Source organism: Pelophylax lessonae (genome assembly GCF_965119305.1).
Source record: "Pelophylax lessonae genome assembly, chromosome: 10".
Classification (NCBI taxonomy): Eukaryota; Metazoa; Chordata; class Amphibia; order Anura; family Ranidae; genus Pelophylax; species Pelophylax lessonae.
Genome location: NC_138777.1, coordinates 47,739,188 through 47,758,781, shown reverse-complemented (window position 1 = coordinate 47,758,781; position 19,594 = coordinate 47,739,188). Strand labels below are relative to the sequence as shown.

Sequence of the window (19,594 nt, the reverse complement as noted above, 5' to 3'; positions counted from 1 at the left end):
CATCAGCTCACCCCCTCCTTGCACAGTGTCAGCAGCACCCACCTGTAGTTGTGCCTCGCCTCTGGGTTCTCTGAGCACTGGAGATGGGGGGGGGGGGGGGGTAGGAATATAAGGGAATGAGGGCACAGATCACACTTTTTGTCTCTGGCTCCATGGTGTCTGTGATATTAGTCTTTTTTTTTTTTAAATAACAAAAATTTTATAAAAAATTGGTGTAAAGTAGACGCTGTTAAATAGTGGCTCATTCGTATGTACCATAAAATAAATCAACTAACTGTGTGTATCAAGTGAACACAATGGGACAATCCCATTATTCATTCGATATATATATATATATATATACACACACACACAACATCAAAAAATTATTCCATGAAAAATGATAAATGTGAAAAATTTTCAAATCCTCAGTCCATAAACAATGAAGAAAAAAATAAACCGCCCACATCGTGCCTCCTTTCTTTCATTCATTGGCTGCTCCTCCTCGTGATTAAACACATAAATATTCTCACAAAAATTCTGGGTCCCAGGGACCGAACAGGCTTTCCATAAATCTGAGTTCTTGGGTCAGTCAGGAAATCCTCCTCAATCACCTCTGATGGCCGATGAGTGATATATGAAGGCAAAACAAAAACGCCCAGTAATGGTGCAACACTGTTTTGTGAAATGTTGGCCACCTTACACACACGTCAATGGTTCTGCTTACATATGGGATGCCATGACCAGCACCAGCTCAGACCACATATCAGATTGCATCCCCTAGTTGTGACCTAATATCAGGCTCACACTTTACCAGACACTACAAGAAGTCGGCCAGCGTGCGTTCCACGGAGTCTCCGAAAGTGACGTTACTTGTTTAGCAAGGAAATGTAGACAGTAGACGGACATCAATGCATTTCGCCGTATGGCAACTTCAGGAAATCCGGATTGGAATGCATGCCGGCTGGCTTCTCGGAGCATCTGGTGAAGGGTGAGCCTGATATTTGGTCACAGCTAGGGGATGCAATCTGACAATGCTGCTTACAAATGGGGTGCCAATACCAGCACCAGCTCAGACTGCATTATCAGCATTCATCCCCTAGTTGTGACAGAAAATCAGGCTCACCCTTCACCAGAGGCTCAGAGAAGCCGGCCGGCAACAGGCATGTGCCGGTTCATACTGAGGGCGGGTTTGAAATCACGATTTTAAACACGCATGACAGTGTGACTTTGGGGGGTGATTTGATAGACAACGGTACGGGTTCATGCACAGATGTCTATTAAAATCGCCCTGAAGTCGCCAAAAGTAGTGCAAAAACTACTTTTGGGAATCGGTGCGGCGCCGCAAAGTCAGGGTTGCACCAATACGGACAGTGACGTCGGCTCTGATTTGGCATGCAAGTTGACATGTCAACTTGCATATCAAATCTGCTTGATGTGAACAGGAGCTTTTAATGTTCCATGAATGACACCCCGAAACAGATTGCAAAATGCAGTGAGCTTGACAGAAACGCATGTGAACACCCATGCGATGCGATTTTGATGCTGGGGGGAAAAAAGGGTCCATATTTGCACCAATATGTTGTAGGACCCTTTCTTCCCCACACCTAAATCTTATTGCATTGGTGTGTGAACACCCAATGCAATGCAATTCTGGCAAGCATTGCATTGTGGGTAAGTTGGAGTTACTAAAATAGCAGAGAGGTGATTTTTAGCCAATGCAAAAATGAAAACGCCAATGCAAAAAAGCTAAAAAAACGCTGAAAAACTCACTAAAAGCTACTGGCGTTTTTATAATGTCCAGTGTGCATGAAGCCTAAAGCCCCGTACACACGATAAGATTATCGAACGATCTGTCGTCCGTTTTTTGTGGCATGCCAGTCTGATGTGGAAAGTGAAGAGGTTATTTTCATACGAATTTTCCGGTACGACAGAATTCTACTTCAGAAGTGATGTCATGTGTTGGATTGCTTTGTATGTGTTCTTTCGTCTCTGAGCATGCCTAGTCTTGCTCTTAAGATTTTTTTCCGTCGAAATCTGTACTAATGAGACGAACATCGGACGTTGTGTTATGGACGACAAAAATTTTATAGCCGGCACATCAGGATTTTTTCGGCCGAAAAGTCGGAGTCGGCTGTCGAAAGAATCATACCAACAATCCGAAAATCGTCAGATCGGTCATCGGACGAATTTTCCCTTCAGATTTTCTTATCGTGTGTACAAGCCTTTAGTCTCAAGTCTTGCTGATTTTATGTTTTGCTAGTAAGTGCCACCAGCAGTATAACATTCACAAATGATCTATTTCTTTACACAGAATGGCCGTGACCTAAGCGTTCGACCCAGTGGTAGTCGTCACATTAAGAAACAGACTTTTGTGGTGCATGCTGGGACTGACACCAGTGGAGACCTGTTCTTTATGGAGGTGAGTAAGTTGATCATGGAGAATGTTGTGTCATCAGCCCGTGTTCTGTAACTTTTTTCATCAGCTAATGAGCCTTCTCAAATTCACCATTTCTTCAGTTTCCAGAGTTTTATCCTACTCTGCTGGATTTCTTTTTATAGCACACCAAAAAAAATCATAAATCATAAATAATGAAGTAGGGTTTGTTAGTCATGTCGCCCCCTGAGGTGCAGCCCTTGCTAGCAGTGCAATTTTAATATGGTACATTTGATAGAAGTGCTGTCTGCAGGCATGTATAGTATTGTATACATCCATCTTGGGGGGGTTTCTGTCCGTGGTAGGACACGGAAAGATGCACAAGAGTTTTGGTCTTAATAATAAAACAAACAAACTAGATTTCTTTTAATTGGCTATTGAAATAAACTACAGCTAAAGGCACAATAAGCTAAATAACTGTCAAAGTCACAAATTCAGTTACTATAAAGTGCCTTCTAAAGTAATTTAAAAAAAAAAAAAAAAAAGTATTTTACCTTCCTGACCGAGCCAAAATTTTTTCTTTGTGTCTCGAACATTCCTGAACACAGCAACTGAGTGGAAAGGTTTCAGCACCAGAGGCAATCCATAAAGCATTGGGCTGTACTGTGTGTGGTCAGGTTCTGATTGACAAGCTACAGGGTTGAGAATCAGCAGTGATGATGCGGATAGCCGCGTCTCCCGCAACATTTGTTTCAATGCTCTTCAAGGCAGTTCTTTTCACCCATTTTCACTTCAGACCTCTGCAGTTTAACATTCTGTCATCATGGGACAATCGACAGACTGATTTTGTCGATCCACAGTGGACCAGGCTTGGCTGGCTGATGCCATCCTGCCAGGCTGTCCATCCCCCAATCAACATCCTTTTAGTGCCAGTGATTTGGTGGTCTCTGCAGTGTTGCGCTTTCCTGCTTGAGGCGCATACGATGTGCATTCAGTTAGCACTACAGCAGTGGTGTACTTCACTTGTCATGGAGGAACAAAAACTCGCACTGTGGTGATCTTCTACCCCAAGAACTGATATGCCATCCTTCTTCACGATTGCTGGCTTTAATGGCACAACTGTTGAAGCCTAGGTTATGTAGCACAGGGGCCATCTCTGAGATTCCTCGGATACTAAAAGATAGGTAGTTTCCACAAGGTCTGTCATTGGGCGTGAAAGGTATACTTCACTTGGTGTGAGTTGCAGAAGTTTCTCGTTGAGACAAATTCTCTCCTTTGTGCAGCTGGGTCTGGGCCAGTGTTTGGCTGTTAGCACTATCAAGGGGAATATTTCTGCTCTTTCTATCCTGTTTCAGAGACTCTGAATCTGGTTCTGTTGATGCATCAGAAACCATTGTTTGAACCCATTAGAGACATTTCTCTCTGTTCTCTTGTAGCCATCGCTTCTGCAAGGTGAGTGTCTGCAGGACAAAGCCGCTAGTGTAAAGAACCCTTTCTAGTTTTGCATAGGGGAAAGGTGGTATTAAGGCCCAGGACTTCTTGCCTAAGCAGAGTTGTATAAAGTACTCGAAACCCATAATTGAGTAAAAGTACAAGTGCTCGATCAAAAAGTGACTTGAGTAGAAGTACTAAAGTATTCAACATTTTTTGTACTTAAGTATTGCAAGTAGTTTTTTTAAAAAATCTCAAGTACAGAAAGTAAAAGTACCAGTAGTTTTGAAAAAAAAATTGCTACTCAAGTACTGAAAGTAAAAGTACAAGTACTGTGTTATGTAGTTATTAAAGAAAGAAGTCAAAAGTTTGAACATCATATTGTTTTTTATTATTTCAAATGCAGCTTTTATTTATACATACAGTAGCATTTATTTTTGTATGCGCTGATAATACACATGTTTTGAGCTTCATGAAACCTGCCATCTACTGTTCTGGCAGTGGTAATTTTTATAATAGTAACGAGTAACTATGCAGCACAAAAAAAAAATATTGGAGTAGAAGTATTGAAATCATTGAAAAAATGTAGTGAAGTAAAAGTGGAAGTAGGAGAAAAAAATTATACTCTGGGAAAGTACGGATACCGCCTTTCGGTACTAAGTACAGTAGTGAAGTAGTTCTACTTAACTTCACTTCACTTAAATATCACTTATTGTGATTTGTTTTTACGATGATATTGTAATAAAACTTATATTTTACTACCTTTTGCTTGATTTATTGTTTATCATATACCTGGCAAGCTTCACCTTCAAAATCCCACTCCTAGGCCTACCACCCCCGTTAGACGGTCTCTTTGGGGCTCACCTAGAGTCCGTGGGTTGTGGTGTACCTCCACTTTTCTCTCTACAAGTAGTTCTACTTAGTTACTATAAATCTCTGTGTCTAAGGTAGTTTATGTCCTTCCCCTCAACCAGAACATTGTTCTTCTGTCCTTCTGCCCTGCCTAAGTTCCCCAAAAGGAATTTTCCCTCTATTTTCTTGATGTGGTTGAGGCTCTGAGCAGGTCTTTCTCTCAGCCACTATTTTAGAAGACTAGATTACCTTTTTGTTATCCCAGGATTGACCCCAACAGGGTGCACAGGCTTCTTGTTCTGATACTGAAAATACAAAGCAAAAGAAGGGCGCACCAGCCTAGCGCATTATCCTCAGCAAGTTTATTTGGATAAAATTGTTTAAAATCAAATACTCACAAACAAACATGAAGTTCAGGCACATCAATTCCATACACCTGCCTCCTACCAGAGGATCAACGTCTTTACTGGAAGCAGGGGGCTGACGCGTTTCGAGGCTGTGCCTCTTCCTCAGAGCCTGGAGGCCATGGTCAAGTCCATAGTTTAAATATAATATGTAAGGCCAGGCCTCCACATGACCCCTGGGGGATGTGGGAGGAGATATCGCCCAAATGGGCGTGGCTACACAGCTAATTACCCAAAAACTGTTGCAAGTCACAATTGTAGTTACATTTTGATTGGCTAGCCCCACGCGACCATTTATTCCATTGGTGAGCTATCCAAAAAACTTCCCAGCTCATCGTGGACTCCATTTCACATATCATACATGTCAAAATGTTAGATTAAAACTGATGTGGTAAACTGACCTGTGCATGTCATGGTCCTAAACCAAATAGAGCATCACATTCTCCAAGCAGTTACAGAGGGACAATCCGACGCCTAGTGGGAAACGAGCCATTACTTGTGCACATCCAAAGAGATGTGCATACACACACTCTTTGAAAGTAGATGGCGTGTGAAGTTGCCATCATGATACACTGCGGACCGTTAGTGGTTTGCTGTGATAAGCTAAAACCATCGTGTAGGTCGATAATCAAGTATCTCATACTGGGCGTATTGGGCATATTCCCTGGTGGTCTAATGGTGTTCACTGTAAGCCCGGCTATCAGGATATTCCAGATGGTATGCTATAACAGCAGGGCTGCGGTGGAACGCACGCCGCTCATCCCGGAACTAGCGTGCGCACCACCGCATAACGTCACTTCCGCCCATCCAGGTCGTGACGACTTCCGGCTTCCGTATACATTGGCGGCGGGACAGCGGTGGAACGCACGCCGCTCGTCCCGGAACTGGCGTGCGCATCGCCGCATAACGTCACTTCCGCCCGTCCAGGCAATGACAACTTCCGCCCCCGGCAAGCTGTTCCTATAGTAACCGCAAAAGGGAGGACACACGTGTGCCCCGCTGATGTATCATGTACACTGTACCATACGGACCATATCTAGGGGAACTATATTTAAATGCACCATACAGAATCGACTCTGGTGGGAGTTGGTTGGAGAGCTCACCAAAATTGGAAAATGGTGGTCGCACATATTTGAAATAGCAGTGGAGATATTATAACATCAGATAAAATAACCTGAACCAATAAAGTTAAAATTAACATTAGCATTAATAATATTAAATGGTGAGTACCTATGTACCAATAATGTAACTTGCTAAGCCAAAATAAGAATCACATATATAAGAGAGTAAATAAATAGATAAAAAATTGTTCAATATCCAATTAAATTAAACCACTATGAATAAAAAATATATATATATAATTATATATACCATACACACATATAAATATACATATATATACAGATACATACACTTATATATAAATACTGAACCATAATGATTCATTATATAAAATCTATATTAAAACCATCTAAATATATGTGTACATATAGTGTGACTCGTTGAATATGGCATGTAGAGCTTCAGACACGAATTTGCGCGTGCCATACCTCCTCTACAAACAAACCTTGGAGAGCTTGAAAAACTTAACTCGGTAAGCCAATATAAAACTTTAGGTGTGGGACCTATACTAAAGAACTATACACTTCAAATAAATTGAGGGGAAAGGAAAAAGGAAAAAGGAAAAGGGAGGATGGTGTAACGAGCAGTGTGTGTATGTGCGTGCATTGGCTGCGCACACACACATCCACACAATTGAGGAGACGGGGAGGGGAGAGGGGCACACACATGCACATACGTCAGCCTGAACATATACACACCAGCGTATGCGTGTAGACCCCAAAAGGAAATAGAGAGTGGTATGGTACTAGGATGGAACCATAAAAGGAGCAGTGGTAACTGCAGCGGATGCCGGGGGGACAGAAACACATACAGAAGGGGGGAAAAAACAGGAATGCACTGCAAGAAACTACAGTACACTCTGGATTTCAAGATCTTCGTTCAAACCCCCAGGGGACATGGACCCTAGGGTGAAGATCCAATAAGACTCCCTTCTGCACAGCCTCTGAAATCTAGCCCCCTCATCAGGGTCCTTAGCTATTAGCTCAATGCCAAAGACCCGTAGGCCCGTTGGATCCCCATCATGATGCTGCTCAAAGTGGCGAGGTATGGAATAGCTGTTGCGGTCCTTCGTTCCTGCCTTCGTTTTCCTGTTCAATATGCTGCACTTGTGTTCACCAAACCTTACTCTAAGGGGCCGTATAGTACGGCCTACATAGAGTAGGTTACACGGGCAGACTATACCGTAGACTACATAGTTGGTACCGCAATTGATAAACTGTTTGATACTCCTACTGCGGCCATCCAGCCCGAGGACCTCACTCTTTCTATGCCACATATATGAACAGGTTCCACAATTCCTCACTCCACACCTAAAGCTGCCCTTTTGATCGAACACAGTAAACCAAGGGTTACTCGGGGTAATACCACCGCACTCCTTAATTTTCCTAACTTTACTGGGGGCAATCTGACTCCTAAGGTCCCTAGGTTTTCTAAAGACCACCTCTGGGGCCGGGGGGAGGAGAGAGCCTAGGACTGGATCTTGTTTCAAGATGTTCCAATTACGTTTCAAAGTACGCTGTATGCTAAAGGCTTTGTTGTTATATATAGTGCTAAACCTGGTAATCCTTGTTCCTGATGACTTAGCACACGACTTCTTGGGCCTGGCCACCCGACATGTGTTCGTGGCTTGAATACCGCCAACATTGGTACCCTCTCCCTCATAGTGTTGTAAGTATTTGTTGAAGGCCTCGTCAATAAGACAAGCCTGATAACCCTTTTCCAGAAATCTATTTTTCAGTACCTGGCCCTGCTCTTCATAATCTGTGACCAAAGTACAAGTTCTTTGTAGTCTGCAGAATTGACCGAAAGGGACATTTCTAATCCACCTCGGGTGATGATTACTCTCCGCGTGGAGGTAGGAGTTCCCTCCACTCGGTTTGAAGTGTGTTTTAGAAATTATGCCCCCTTCCTGAGTAGCTCGCAGTTCAAGGTCCAGGAACACCAGATGGTTATCACTTACAACGTGGGTGAAGGATATCTCAAAAGGATTGCTGCTGCAATGTGAGATAAACCCGTCCAACTCCTCACTAGTACCGTCCCAGATAATCAATATGTCATCAATATATCTGGAATACAAGGCCAGATGGACTCTGTAGGGATTATTATTCCAGATATACTGATCCTCCCAGTACCCCATAAACAAATTAGCATAGCTTGGGGCAAATCGAGCTCCCATGGCTGTGCCTCTGGTTTGCCTATAGTATTCATCCAAGTATACGAAGTAATTGTGATTCAATGTGTATTCTATACAGTCAACCAAAAACTTCGCTTGGGAGGGGTGAAGATTGCTGGTTTTTAAATAATGCTCAACTGCTGCGAGGCCAAAGTCATGTCTAATAGACATGTACAAGGATGATACATCTAGTGATACCCATTTATAATGTCTCAGCCATTGTATAGGTGCCAGGATATCAAGCATGTGTCCTGAATCTCTAACGTATGACGGTAATGCCATCACTAGATCTTGCAGGAAGGAGTCGATGTAACTGCCCAAGTTACTTGTCAAGCTGTCAATGCCAGCTATGATCGGTCTACCCGGGGGATTGATCTCATTTTTATGTATCTTGGGAATATGGTAAAAGTGTGGGGTTCTGGGATGCGGGACATACAGGAAGTGATATTCACTCTTTGTGATGATGCTTTTGGACAGTGCATCGTCGAGAAGGACCTTGAGCGACCTTTTATAGTCGCACAAAGGGTCCTTTCGAAGCTTTTCGTACGTTGCTTCATCGCCCAATAGCCTGAAGGCTTCTGCTAAGTAAGCAGACCTATCCTGTATTACCAGGCTCCCCCCCTTATCAGCCTGTCTAATAATGACATCATCCCTGCCCTTCAATTCTTTGATCACATCCCCCACAGTAAGACCTTCCTGGGTCAGGATATTGCGCCTGGAATTGGACCTGGTGTAGTCCTTTCTAGTACATAGTTGTCTAAGTTCCCCAAGGACTACCTCATAAAAGACGGGAATGAAATTGCCCTTAGCCCAGTGGGGAAAAAACGTTGACTTAGGCCTGAAATTAGTATGGATGATGTCCCCACCACTCTGAGATGCGGGAAGGTCTATCATAAAATCCTTGCACCCCCCTTCCTGAAATAGGTCCTCTAGAATAATGAGAGCTTCATCATCTGTCATGCAATTCTTAGGGGACTGGGTTGGTGCTCTAGCCATTTCATTGCTACAGGGTTCCACCGTGTCCTTTTTCATAGCGTAATATCTTTGGACTGTTAGTCCATGAATAAACCTATTCAGGTCTACAAAGAGGTTGAAGAGGTTAGGCTGGCTGTCTGGCGCAAAATTCAGCCCCTTTCGTAACAGGTCTAGTTCAGTCTCAGAAAAGACCGAAGCAGACAGGTTATAGATCTTTATGGTTGACCTGCCAGCCATCACCTTCTTCCTCCCCTGGGCCTTCTTTCCTCCCCTCGTACCTCTCTTTCTCTTTCCCTTTGTTCCATCTTTCTCAGGGACTGTCTTAAAGGGAGCGAGTTTTGATATTTTGCTGCCGTGGGCGTAAATCCCCCCACAGCTCCTCTCCCTAAAAAACGGGAATCTGGCTGCTGATCCCCCAACTGGTAAGTGGCCAGACTGGCATACAGGACCGGGTCTATCACTGGTGTCTACCCAATTGACCTCCGAACCTCCAAGGGGAGGCTCTGTGATCGTGCGATCAGAGACACCTCTATCTTCACAAGGGGCTGGGTCTGATGTATTCTCCATAGTGCTCCTTTGGGGGGCCTGTTTACTGGACCTGTCACTGCCAACTTCTCTAATATCATTAGGGTAGCCATATCCCCTATTATAGACATTATTATGCTGTTGGTAGTGGCGTTTGTTCTTTTTCTTTTTCCTCTGGGATCTATTGGGCCTAAAGTGATTCACATTCTCACCTTCTCTGAGATCGTTAACAGGGGCCCTACTAGTAAATGAATCCCTTCTCCAGTTCAACTCTCTCCCCTCCTGATAATCAAGTCTATCCCTCTCGAATTTTCCTGATTTGCGACTAATTAAGTCTGTTTCGAAATTGACAATCTGGTCATTTACCTTGCCATCCCAACTACTAAAGGATGGCAAATCTACAAAGGAGGCCAGTTCTTCTTGTATGTTTTTCAGATCCTCACGGATATTGTCCAAATTCCTCTTCCTTTGTGTCACAATAGATTCAAGGAGGATTTTATTGCACTCCCTCAACTTATTGAGCCAATTGGTTTGTAGGTCCTCATCTAACCAGAAGCAAGTCTTAGTAAGTCTGAGGCCTCTAGGAATCCTATTAACCTCAAGATACTTTTCTAATAGTAAGATGTCCCACCACTGCGTCATTTCCTTCTCCAAGGAATGTTTGAGTTTGTAAAACAAGGACACCATAGTGTCTTCTCTGTCCACAACCGCTGGAGCTTCTTTATTCACCGTACTAGGTGCATGCTGCTTTTCGTAGGAATCGATGCTACTACTGAAACCTCTAGCTAGGGATTGCCTCCTGAGTTCCCTTTCTTCCATAGAAAGGACCATCTTGTAGAGTCCTTTTTTACAACACAGCCGATCCAATGAATCACTAGAGGGCCTAATCCTCAGCTGCAGGAATCCCACTTGTATATATTCCAAAAAAGATAAGTGCTGGACAGCACCCCCTTTCCTGCGCTCGGAACCTGGTCCTCAGGCTGTCTCAATCCTGGAACTCGTACTGGTATTAGGCATCCATGATGGCTAGGCTTTGCTGCCCCTTACGACCAGGGTGGTCGACCAGACACTGAAAATACAAAGCAAAAGAAGGGCGCACCAGCCTAGCGCATTATCCTCAGCAAGTTTATTTGGATAAAATTGTTTAAAATCAAATACTCACAAACAAACATGAAGTTCAGGCACATCAATTCCATACACCTGCCTCCTACCAGAGGATCAACGTCTTTACTGGAAGCAGGGGGCTGACGCGTTTCGAGGCTGTGCCTCTTCCTCAGAGCCTGGAGGCCATGGTCAAGTCCATAGTTTAAATATAATATGTAAGGCCAGGCCTCCACATGACCCCTGGGGGATGTGGGAGGAGATATCGCTCTTTCTTGTTCTGATAATTCTAGGTGGCTTAGCCAAACCTTGGACAAGCTAAGGGTCCCAAGGATTGTTACACATTTCCTGCGAAGGTGCACTCTATTAGATCTAAAAGTGTAAAAGTGTTTCTTGGGCTTTTCAGCATCAAGCAACTATTTCACAGATTTGCAAGGGTGCCTCCTGGTCTTCTATTTACACATTCTAACAGGTTCGTGTTTCTGCCTCATTTACATGCAAACTTTGGGCGTGAGGCTCTTGTGGTTCTGTGTACTGCAGGCAATCTCCAGTTTTGTTTTTTTCTTGAGCTCAAAAGCATTTGTTTGCTATGTTGCCCACTCCTCAGTTGGACTGCTTTTGAATATCCTGTAGGTTGTCATTCTGCGTCCCTCAATTAACAAAATAGGAAATAGGATTTTTGTACTCACCGTAAATCCTTGGAGTCCATTAGGTGACACAAGTCCTACTGTTCTGTCTTTATGATCTTGCTCTTAGTACAGCTTTGCTACAAAACTGAAGCATTATGCTAATGAGAAGGGGTGGTCCCAGGCTGGCTTTTTGTTTGCCAGTATCCAATCCATCTGAAGGTAGTATAACCTGTGGATTTAAGACTTTGTGTCTCAAAGGAAAGACATTTTTTTTTTTTTTTTTGGTGAGTGAAAAAATCCTAGCAACAAAAATTGCTTGAGTTTCATAGCAAGTACCAGCTAGATAGAGTACCTGTCATTCATGTACTACTAAGGATGAATAGTTAACCATGCTATCAGCTAAAATTGATAGTGAAACCGGCTCACCCTATATTCTCATATACAATATATACAATATATACAATGTAAATGATGTAAGTGTAGCACTAAATCGCACCAGTACTCCCAAAATTAGTTACATAGTTAGGTTAAAAAAAAGACACAAGTCCATCTGCCTCAACCAATAAAAAACAAAATAAAAAACAGTAATGAAAACCCAACAATACAATCCCATATACACAATCCTATACCTGCAGTTGATCCTGAGGAAGGCGAAAAAAAACCCCCCAGCAAAGCATGATCCAATTTGCTATAGCAGGGTTCACTATATGGACCCCTTATGCATTTATACATGTTGATCGTTTCCCCCCTTAATCTCCTCTTCTCAAGAGAGAATACATTTTGTTCCTATAATCTTTTCTCATAGCTGAGCTCCTTCGTGCCTCTTATCTTAACTCCGTATAAAAATATTATCCATATATAAAGGACAAAAATGTGCCATTTGGATACACATTTTTTTTCTTTAAATATGTTATGATATTTTGTGGGAATGTAGTATTGGTGAGATCTAGCGCTACACTTACATAGTTTTACATTCATAAACTATGCCTTGTCTCCTCTTACTGGTTTGTAGGAGTATATATACAGGCTTAATCAGTAAGGCAGTGCAGAGAGAATTGTCTGTATTCAGAGTAAAGTAACACATCATAACAAGTCAGCTCATCAAATAATGAATCCAGTTGCAATGGGTTACTGCACAGGCCCTTATTTTTGTCAATGTGAATGGTTTGTGTACTAGTAAAAATTCTTCCTGTGTCCCCATGCCTTCTAGGTTTGCGATGACTGTATTGTATTACGCAGTAACATTGGAGCTGTGTACGAACGCTGGTGGTATGAAAAACTCATTAACATGACCTACTGCCCCAAAACAAAAGTGCTCTGTCTGTGGAGAAGAAATGGACAAGAGACCCAACTCAACAAGTTTTTCACCAAAAAGGTGAGTCTTGAATGTGGGTAGGCTTATTGGGTGGTGGGTTCCCTGATCCCATTTTGAGTTACCAAGTACAGTATGTGGGTTGTGTGAGTTCTCTTAATCCTTAATCTCTAGATGTCAAAAGTGAATAGTGGTCACACTGTTCTATAGTTACCCCTCTCTCTCTGTTTAGTTCTTTACTGGTCCTGTCAGGGTGATGTAGTTTCAAGACAGGACATATATCACAAAGGTTTTTTTTTTGTTATCCCTGATGATCAGGATGAGTGGCAGACGCAAGAACAATCATCTGTTTGCTAGGAACACCTTAAATGCTACAACTCCAATTCCAAAAAAGTTGGGACACTGTAAAATCTCCAAAAAGCAGAATGCAATGATTTGCAAAACTCAAACCCAAATTGTATTCACAATAGAAAATAAAAAAAAACCTATCAAATGTTTAAACTGAGACAATGTACCATTTTAAGAAAAAATTAGGCAATTTTGAAGTTGATGGCAGCAAAACTGCTCAAAGCTGGGACAGGGCAACAAAAAAAGCTGGGACAGATCCACAAAAAGCTGGCAAAGTGGTTCGAACAAAGAGCTGGAAGAACATTTTGCAACTAATTAGGTTAATTGGCAACTGGTCAGTAACCTGATAGGGTATACAATACGCATCTTGGGAGAGTCAGTCTGTCCGAAGTAAAGATGGGCAGAAGTTCACCAATCTGTGAAAAGCTGCATCTAAAGATTGTCTAACAATTTCAGAATAATGTTCCTCAATGTGAATTGCAAAGACATTAAATATATCACCATCTACAGTACAATATATCAAAGGATTTAGAGACTTTTGAGAAATTTCTGTGCGCAAGGGACAATGCCAAAACCCAATATTGGATGTCTGTTATTCAGGCCCTCAGATGGCATTGCATTTAAACAGGCATGGTTCTGGGGTTGTTATCACAACGTGGGCTCACAATTACTTCCTAAAATCACTGTCTATACAGTTCACCGTGCCCTTCAAAAATTAAAGGTAGATCTCTGTCATATAAAGAAAAAGCCATATCTGAACATGATCCAGAAACACAGCCGTCTTCTCTGGGCTAGAGCTCATTTAAAATGGTCTGTTGTAAAGTGGAAAACTTTGTGGTCAGACTAATTGAAATTTTCTTTTGGCAACCATGGGTGCTGCATCCTAAGGACTAAAGAAAGGGACTATCTGGCTTGTTAGCAAGGCAACTTGCACATCTGGAAAGGCACCATCAGTGCTGAATGATTCATGCAGGTTTTAGAGCAGCATATGCTCCCATTTAGACAATATATTTTTTTAGGGAAGGCCTTGCATATTTCAACTGGACAATGTTAAACTGCTTCCATGACAACAGCATGGCTTTGTAGTTGAGTCTAGGTGCTTAATTGGCCTGCCTCCAGTCCAGACCTTTCACCAGTTAAAAATATTTGGCGCATTTTGAAATGAAAATATGACAGACTGGGGATTGTTAAGTAGTTAGAATCCTATATCAGGCAAGAATAGGACAGCATTCCTCTCTCAAAACTCCAGCAAATGGTTTAATTCCCCAGACATTTACAGAGTGTTGTTAAGAGGAGATGCTACACCATGGTAAATATGGTCATGTCCCTGTAACAGTAGGCCAGCAAAGAAGGGAGACCCAGGTGTCATTGTGTACCTTTTTATATTTCTCCACAGCATCAAGGAAGCCCCCTAGTACCCATCCTTCTCTTATACTTAGAGCTTTCGTCTGCCATGCAGTGGTTTGCCTCTGATAGGTGCTGAGGTACCCGCAGGGATTTGTGGAGTCCCATTGGGGTATGGCATATCTTTGATTTGAAGTCAAAGATCTCCATAAATGTTACTCCAGGTTCAGGGAGCTCCAATACAAAATGTGTTGGATGGATTTAAAGACTATCCCCGCTTTTCGTAACCTGTTGCATTCATATTTAGTATGTAATCTGTTGCTGAGCAATCAAACCCTCATGAAACTCCCATGACCCTATCCCTCCCATGTTGACTGACGCTTTTCAAATCAGTGCGGGGCTCCAACTGCACACTCTCCATTTATTTACAGAGATCTGTGAATTAATAAATTACAAGTTCCACCTGCCACCTTGGCAGACATACTTGTAATTCTCAATAGACTAGAAGTGCTGTGATTAGCACACTAGTAGTAGTAGTGCACTTCTGCAGCTTAGTAAATGAAAGAGAGCTGTAGGAATGGTCTGTCTGAAGGAGCCTGACGTTGTACCAGTCATCTAGTGATCATGAGTGCAATAATTTTCAGGCTCCTCTTGTGTTTTTTATATATATATCCTGCACACTGCGCTTTGCTAGACTGTTGTCACCTAGATATGTTCAAGGATGACACGGGTTCACTATGACGTAAAATCATCAGAAGCCAAATGTTTACCACTGTAACTGGCCAGATACCTAGGTGAACCATATCGGAACAATAGAAAATTCTGGCCTGATAAAAGATAACATCCAACATTTCTACAACATTTCTCCAGTTTCTGGGTATGACTCTCCTACTGCTGGCTCTAAAGACAACCATTAAAGTTTTCCAGGTCATCTTGGTAATGGCATTATTGCCCTTGTACAGCTTGTGTACCTGATGCAGTTCTGGATAAGTCCCAGATATATAAAATACTCCCCTATGGTAAAAATGAAAACCCTTTTATAAAAATTTTGACCACAAGCTTTTTTTTTTTTTCCCCTAAACCTTTCTTTTACCATTCCAGTGTCGTGAGCTGTATTATTGCGTAAAGGAGAGCATGGAGCGAGCAGCAGCTCGGCAGCAAAGCATTAAACCAGGTGATCCCACAATTCTTTATCAATATATTGTCGTCTTAGCATTCGTCAGTAGTTCTCGTAGCAGTATTACTGACTGATTTCACCACGTTGTGTGTTATTTGCCGTATTCGCTTTTATTTTCAGACCATGAATGTTTTTCTTCTACTAAATGTTTTTGTTGCTTTATTTTGCCTAACATGATAGATAACCTGATTAATTTAAAGAAATGTAAAATATCTCTGTTTCTGTACAGGTTTGGAAACTTTTTGCAATTGTGTAGCTATTTTAACATGGCTAAAGTGCATATTTGTCTTTTGAGGGTATATTCATTTTTAACCCACAGACTCCTGCCAAATTTAGAAGTATCCGCATGTGTCATTTAACTTAATTTACAAAGCAGTGAATGCTTTTTAACCAGATGTTCATTACAGTGGAATCTTCCTTGTGCATCTGTTTAAGGATCAGTTCACCTTTTGTAACATATTACACCCATATTCAGGGTGTAACATGTTACGAATGGACTGGTCCCTGCACACCCCTGATTGGCCCATTCTGAAAGCTAACGGGAATATCTTCTCCCCCCGCCCGGCCATGTCACTCATTTACAGTGTTCTGTGAATGGAAAACTACAAGGTTCGGCAGCCTTTGCGGCTGTCAGCTTGTAGTATTTAATGATAGATATATATATATATATATATATATATATATATATATATATATATATATATATATATATATATAGATAGATTAGTGATCGACCGATATGTTTTTTTTTAACGCTGATACCGATATTTTGGTCATCGGATATCGGTATTGGCCGATTATTTTCGGACGTTACATTTTTTTTTTTTAATGTCTACAGGTACTGTGGTGAAGGGATCTGAGGGTCTAAAGGACCCCAAACCCCTCCTCTGCACTTAAAAGCATTCAAAACTAAAGTTTGGCTGTTTTGAATGCTGTAAGTTTTTTTAATTCGGTGCCGCCAGTACCCAGAAGTGATGTCATGTCATCACTTCCGGGTACTCGGCGGCGCCGAATTAAAAAAATGGAGACCCGGTCAGACTGCGGTGGTGCAGGTAGGATTCCTGGGTCTCCCGATGGGACGGGAGACCCGAGGGAGCCGCGGGAGGGGGGGACAGCCACATCGGTTGTCATTACAAGTCAGCCGACCCTCGGCTACGGACACTGGTACCGGGGTGATGCCTCTAGCTGCAGGCATCACTCCGGTACAAGCACTTTCCCAAAATATCGGCAATATTGGTAAATCCAAAGGCCGATTCCGATATATCGGGGAAAGTGCATATCGGCCCTCAATATATTGGCTTTGCCGATAATCTGTCCATCTCTAATATAAATATATATATATAGTTTTTAAATGTATTAATTTTAATAATGTAGCTGTATCTCTGTATCTGACAATTTTGTTATCAAATAGAGGGCATTGCACATCACACTGAAAGCTGAAGGTGGCAGTTTTTTTTCTGCAGGCTGAGGGCTTATTTGATCAGGGAAGCTTCCGACCTCTTGCATAACTTTGTCATTGCTGACAGTGTTTGCATGATTGTAAACCACTAACTGGTTCCTCGTGGTCAGCGGAGCAGCTGGGATTTAGAGCCACTAGCTGCACAAAGTGTCAGCTACTGACTCTCAAAGTGGGGATTTTTTTAAACGTATCCCAAGAACAGAACATTATGCCAGAGAACTTTTCTATACAGTTTGAATGAGAAAAAAGGTTAGGTAATCTATAACCTCCTAAGTGATCATTACAGCGTAGGTTGTTTTGAAATCTGCTCCTGCTCAACTCTGTTGTCCTACATTTTCTTTACAGGCCCAGAGCTTGGTGGTGAGTTCCCTGTTCAAGACATGAAGACTGGGGAAGGGGGTCTTCTTCAGGTGACCTTGGAAGGGATTAATCTGAAATTCATGCACAGTCAGGTATGAGGGGAGGGTGAATGTGGAGGGGAGTATGCCTTAGGGAGTGTGCGGTGTGCTTGTCCGCAGGGTTGGGTGAGAGAGGGGACTCCAGCACTGTATTATGTGGATTTAGAAGTGATCACATAGCTGGTTTGTCCGTCCAAGTTCAGTAACATTATGTGCTTTTGTGTTTCATAAGTTGTGTTTTATTCCCATAAACCCATTATGTGTGTAAAGTGTTTTTTTGCAGTGTAGTCATGTCGGGGGCCAGGGTGGGCAACATGTAAGTGTTGGGGGGTGGGGGGGGTACAAGTGTGCAAGTTGCAGTGTGCCGGGTACCCCTGATTTTTGAGCTCCCCTCTGTCTCTCAGTCTGTGTTTTTTCTGCTTGCTGTAGCTGTGTGACACATGTGCCGTTTCTTGCTGTCTCTGCTCCATGCTGCCCTCTGCCTGCTGGGGGTGGGTGGTGTCTGGCGCTGTCTCTTTGTAACCCCTCCCTGGCTCGGGCTGACCTCTCCCAGTGCTGATCCTCCATACACAGCTCATCCACAGGTCACCCAGGGGCAGAATGTAATCCTCCAGGTCACCACGGTGGCCTTCAAGTTATCACAAGGTCACCCAGGGCTCCGCAGGTCATTTTAGGGATCATTCGGTGCTTCATCTCATAGTAGAAGGATCCGGAGGAAAGGAGGGAACCGAAGGAAGATAGTGTCACAGGTCTTCAGTGCATCCACTGGCTACAAAAAGTTTAAAGAAAAAGGACACCTGAAAAAAAAACAAAAAAACTACACTGACACTGCAAGACAAAATAGCCAGTGATGTCCCCATTCAATGCAGCCTGAGCAAGGCCTGCGCTCCGTGCTGGGTGAGGAGCAGGGATGGATTTGATAACGGGGCTGCTTTTTCCTGGCCTCCCCGTGTTGATGTCTTGGTCTGGGCTGTGTGTTGCTGGGGTATTAGGAAGTGAGGGGAGGTATGGTCTCACTGTGTCACTAACAGTCTCATTTCTCTCCCACGCTCACTCCTCCTGCAAGGAGCGGAAGGTACTCACTCTGCCGCCATCTTTGCTTCTCGCTGCTCTCTTCCCCCTCCCCCGTTAGTTTTTGAGCTGTCTGTGCTAATCCTCCCACCCCCACCCCCCTCTCCCTCTGTCTGAGCTCCAACACTTTCCCCCCCGGCTTTAGTTATGGTTTACCTCCTGATATTTTGCTGTGTTAGGGTACGTCTTCCCATTACTCCAAAGCTGTTTTTTTTTTTTTTTTCCCCTTTTCACACATCAGTCTGTTACAGAAATGTTGTGAACACCAATGGAAATCCTGGATATGAAAAATTAACCAGTGCCTTCTGTCTCTCTCCCTTTCCCTCAAAATCTCTCTCCTGATTCCCTTCTCTTCTCCTTTCCTCCATTACCTCTCTTGTCCATCTCCTCACTTTCTCACGTCCACCTCTGTTTTACCTCTGTTACTTTTTTTTTTTTTTCTCCCCCTCTTCTTCTTCCTCTGTACCTTTTTTTTTTTTTTTTTCCCCTCTTCCTCTGTACCTTTTTTTTCCTTCCCATTTTTCTGTCCCCTCTCTCCTCCAGGTTTTCATACAGCTGAATCACATTAAAAAGTGTAACACTGTACGGGGCGTCTTTGTCTTGGAGGAATTTGGTAAATACCATCATTGTGCTGCTGGGTCTGTATTGCCATGGCAGTAACTCAGAAAATGGGGTCCCCCCAGAACTTCTAGTGCAGTAGATGTGAGGGAGATTTAGGGAGCCATTGAAAGATCTTTGAAGGGGGTATCTGAGTTACTGCTGTATGATATTCTCCATCTGTCTGTGGCAGCAATGAAAACCTTCCTTCTCCATATCAGGTAACATGCTACGTCAGCTAAGTGTCTATAGGCACACAGAGTAGATTGCAAAATGGTGTTTTTATCTTTAGGTGACTTGAGGATCATGCATTATTTTTC

The 19,594-nt window shown here is 42.8% G+C and overlaps 1 protein-coding gene across 28 annotated transcripts in view; it reads left to right on the top strand.

Moving 5' to 3' along the window:
* MADD (MAP kinase activating death domain) overlaps positions 1 to 19,594 on the top strand; it is a 188,998-nt gene that overhangs the window by 149,349 nt on the left and 20,055 nt on the right. For 27 of the 28 annotated variants that reach the window (XM_082270087.1, XM_082270080.1, XM_082270075.1 and 24 more), the window contains 5 exons: positions 2,294 to 2,401; positions 12,779 to 12,943; positions 15,674 to 15,746; positions 17,554 to 17,660; positions 19,221 to 19,290. In XM_082270087.1, coding sequence (XP_082126213.1) covers positions 2,294 to 2,401; positions 12,779 to 12,943; positions 15,674 to 15,746; positions 17,554 to 17,660; positions 19,221 to 19,290 — 523 coding nt within the window. The remainder of the gene's footprint in view (positions 1 to 2,293; positions 2,402 to 12,778; positions 12,944 to 15,673; positions 15,747 to 17,553; positions 17,661 to 19,220; positions 19,291 to 19,594) is intronic. The other variant, XM_082270079.1, reaches the window with a different exon arrangement.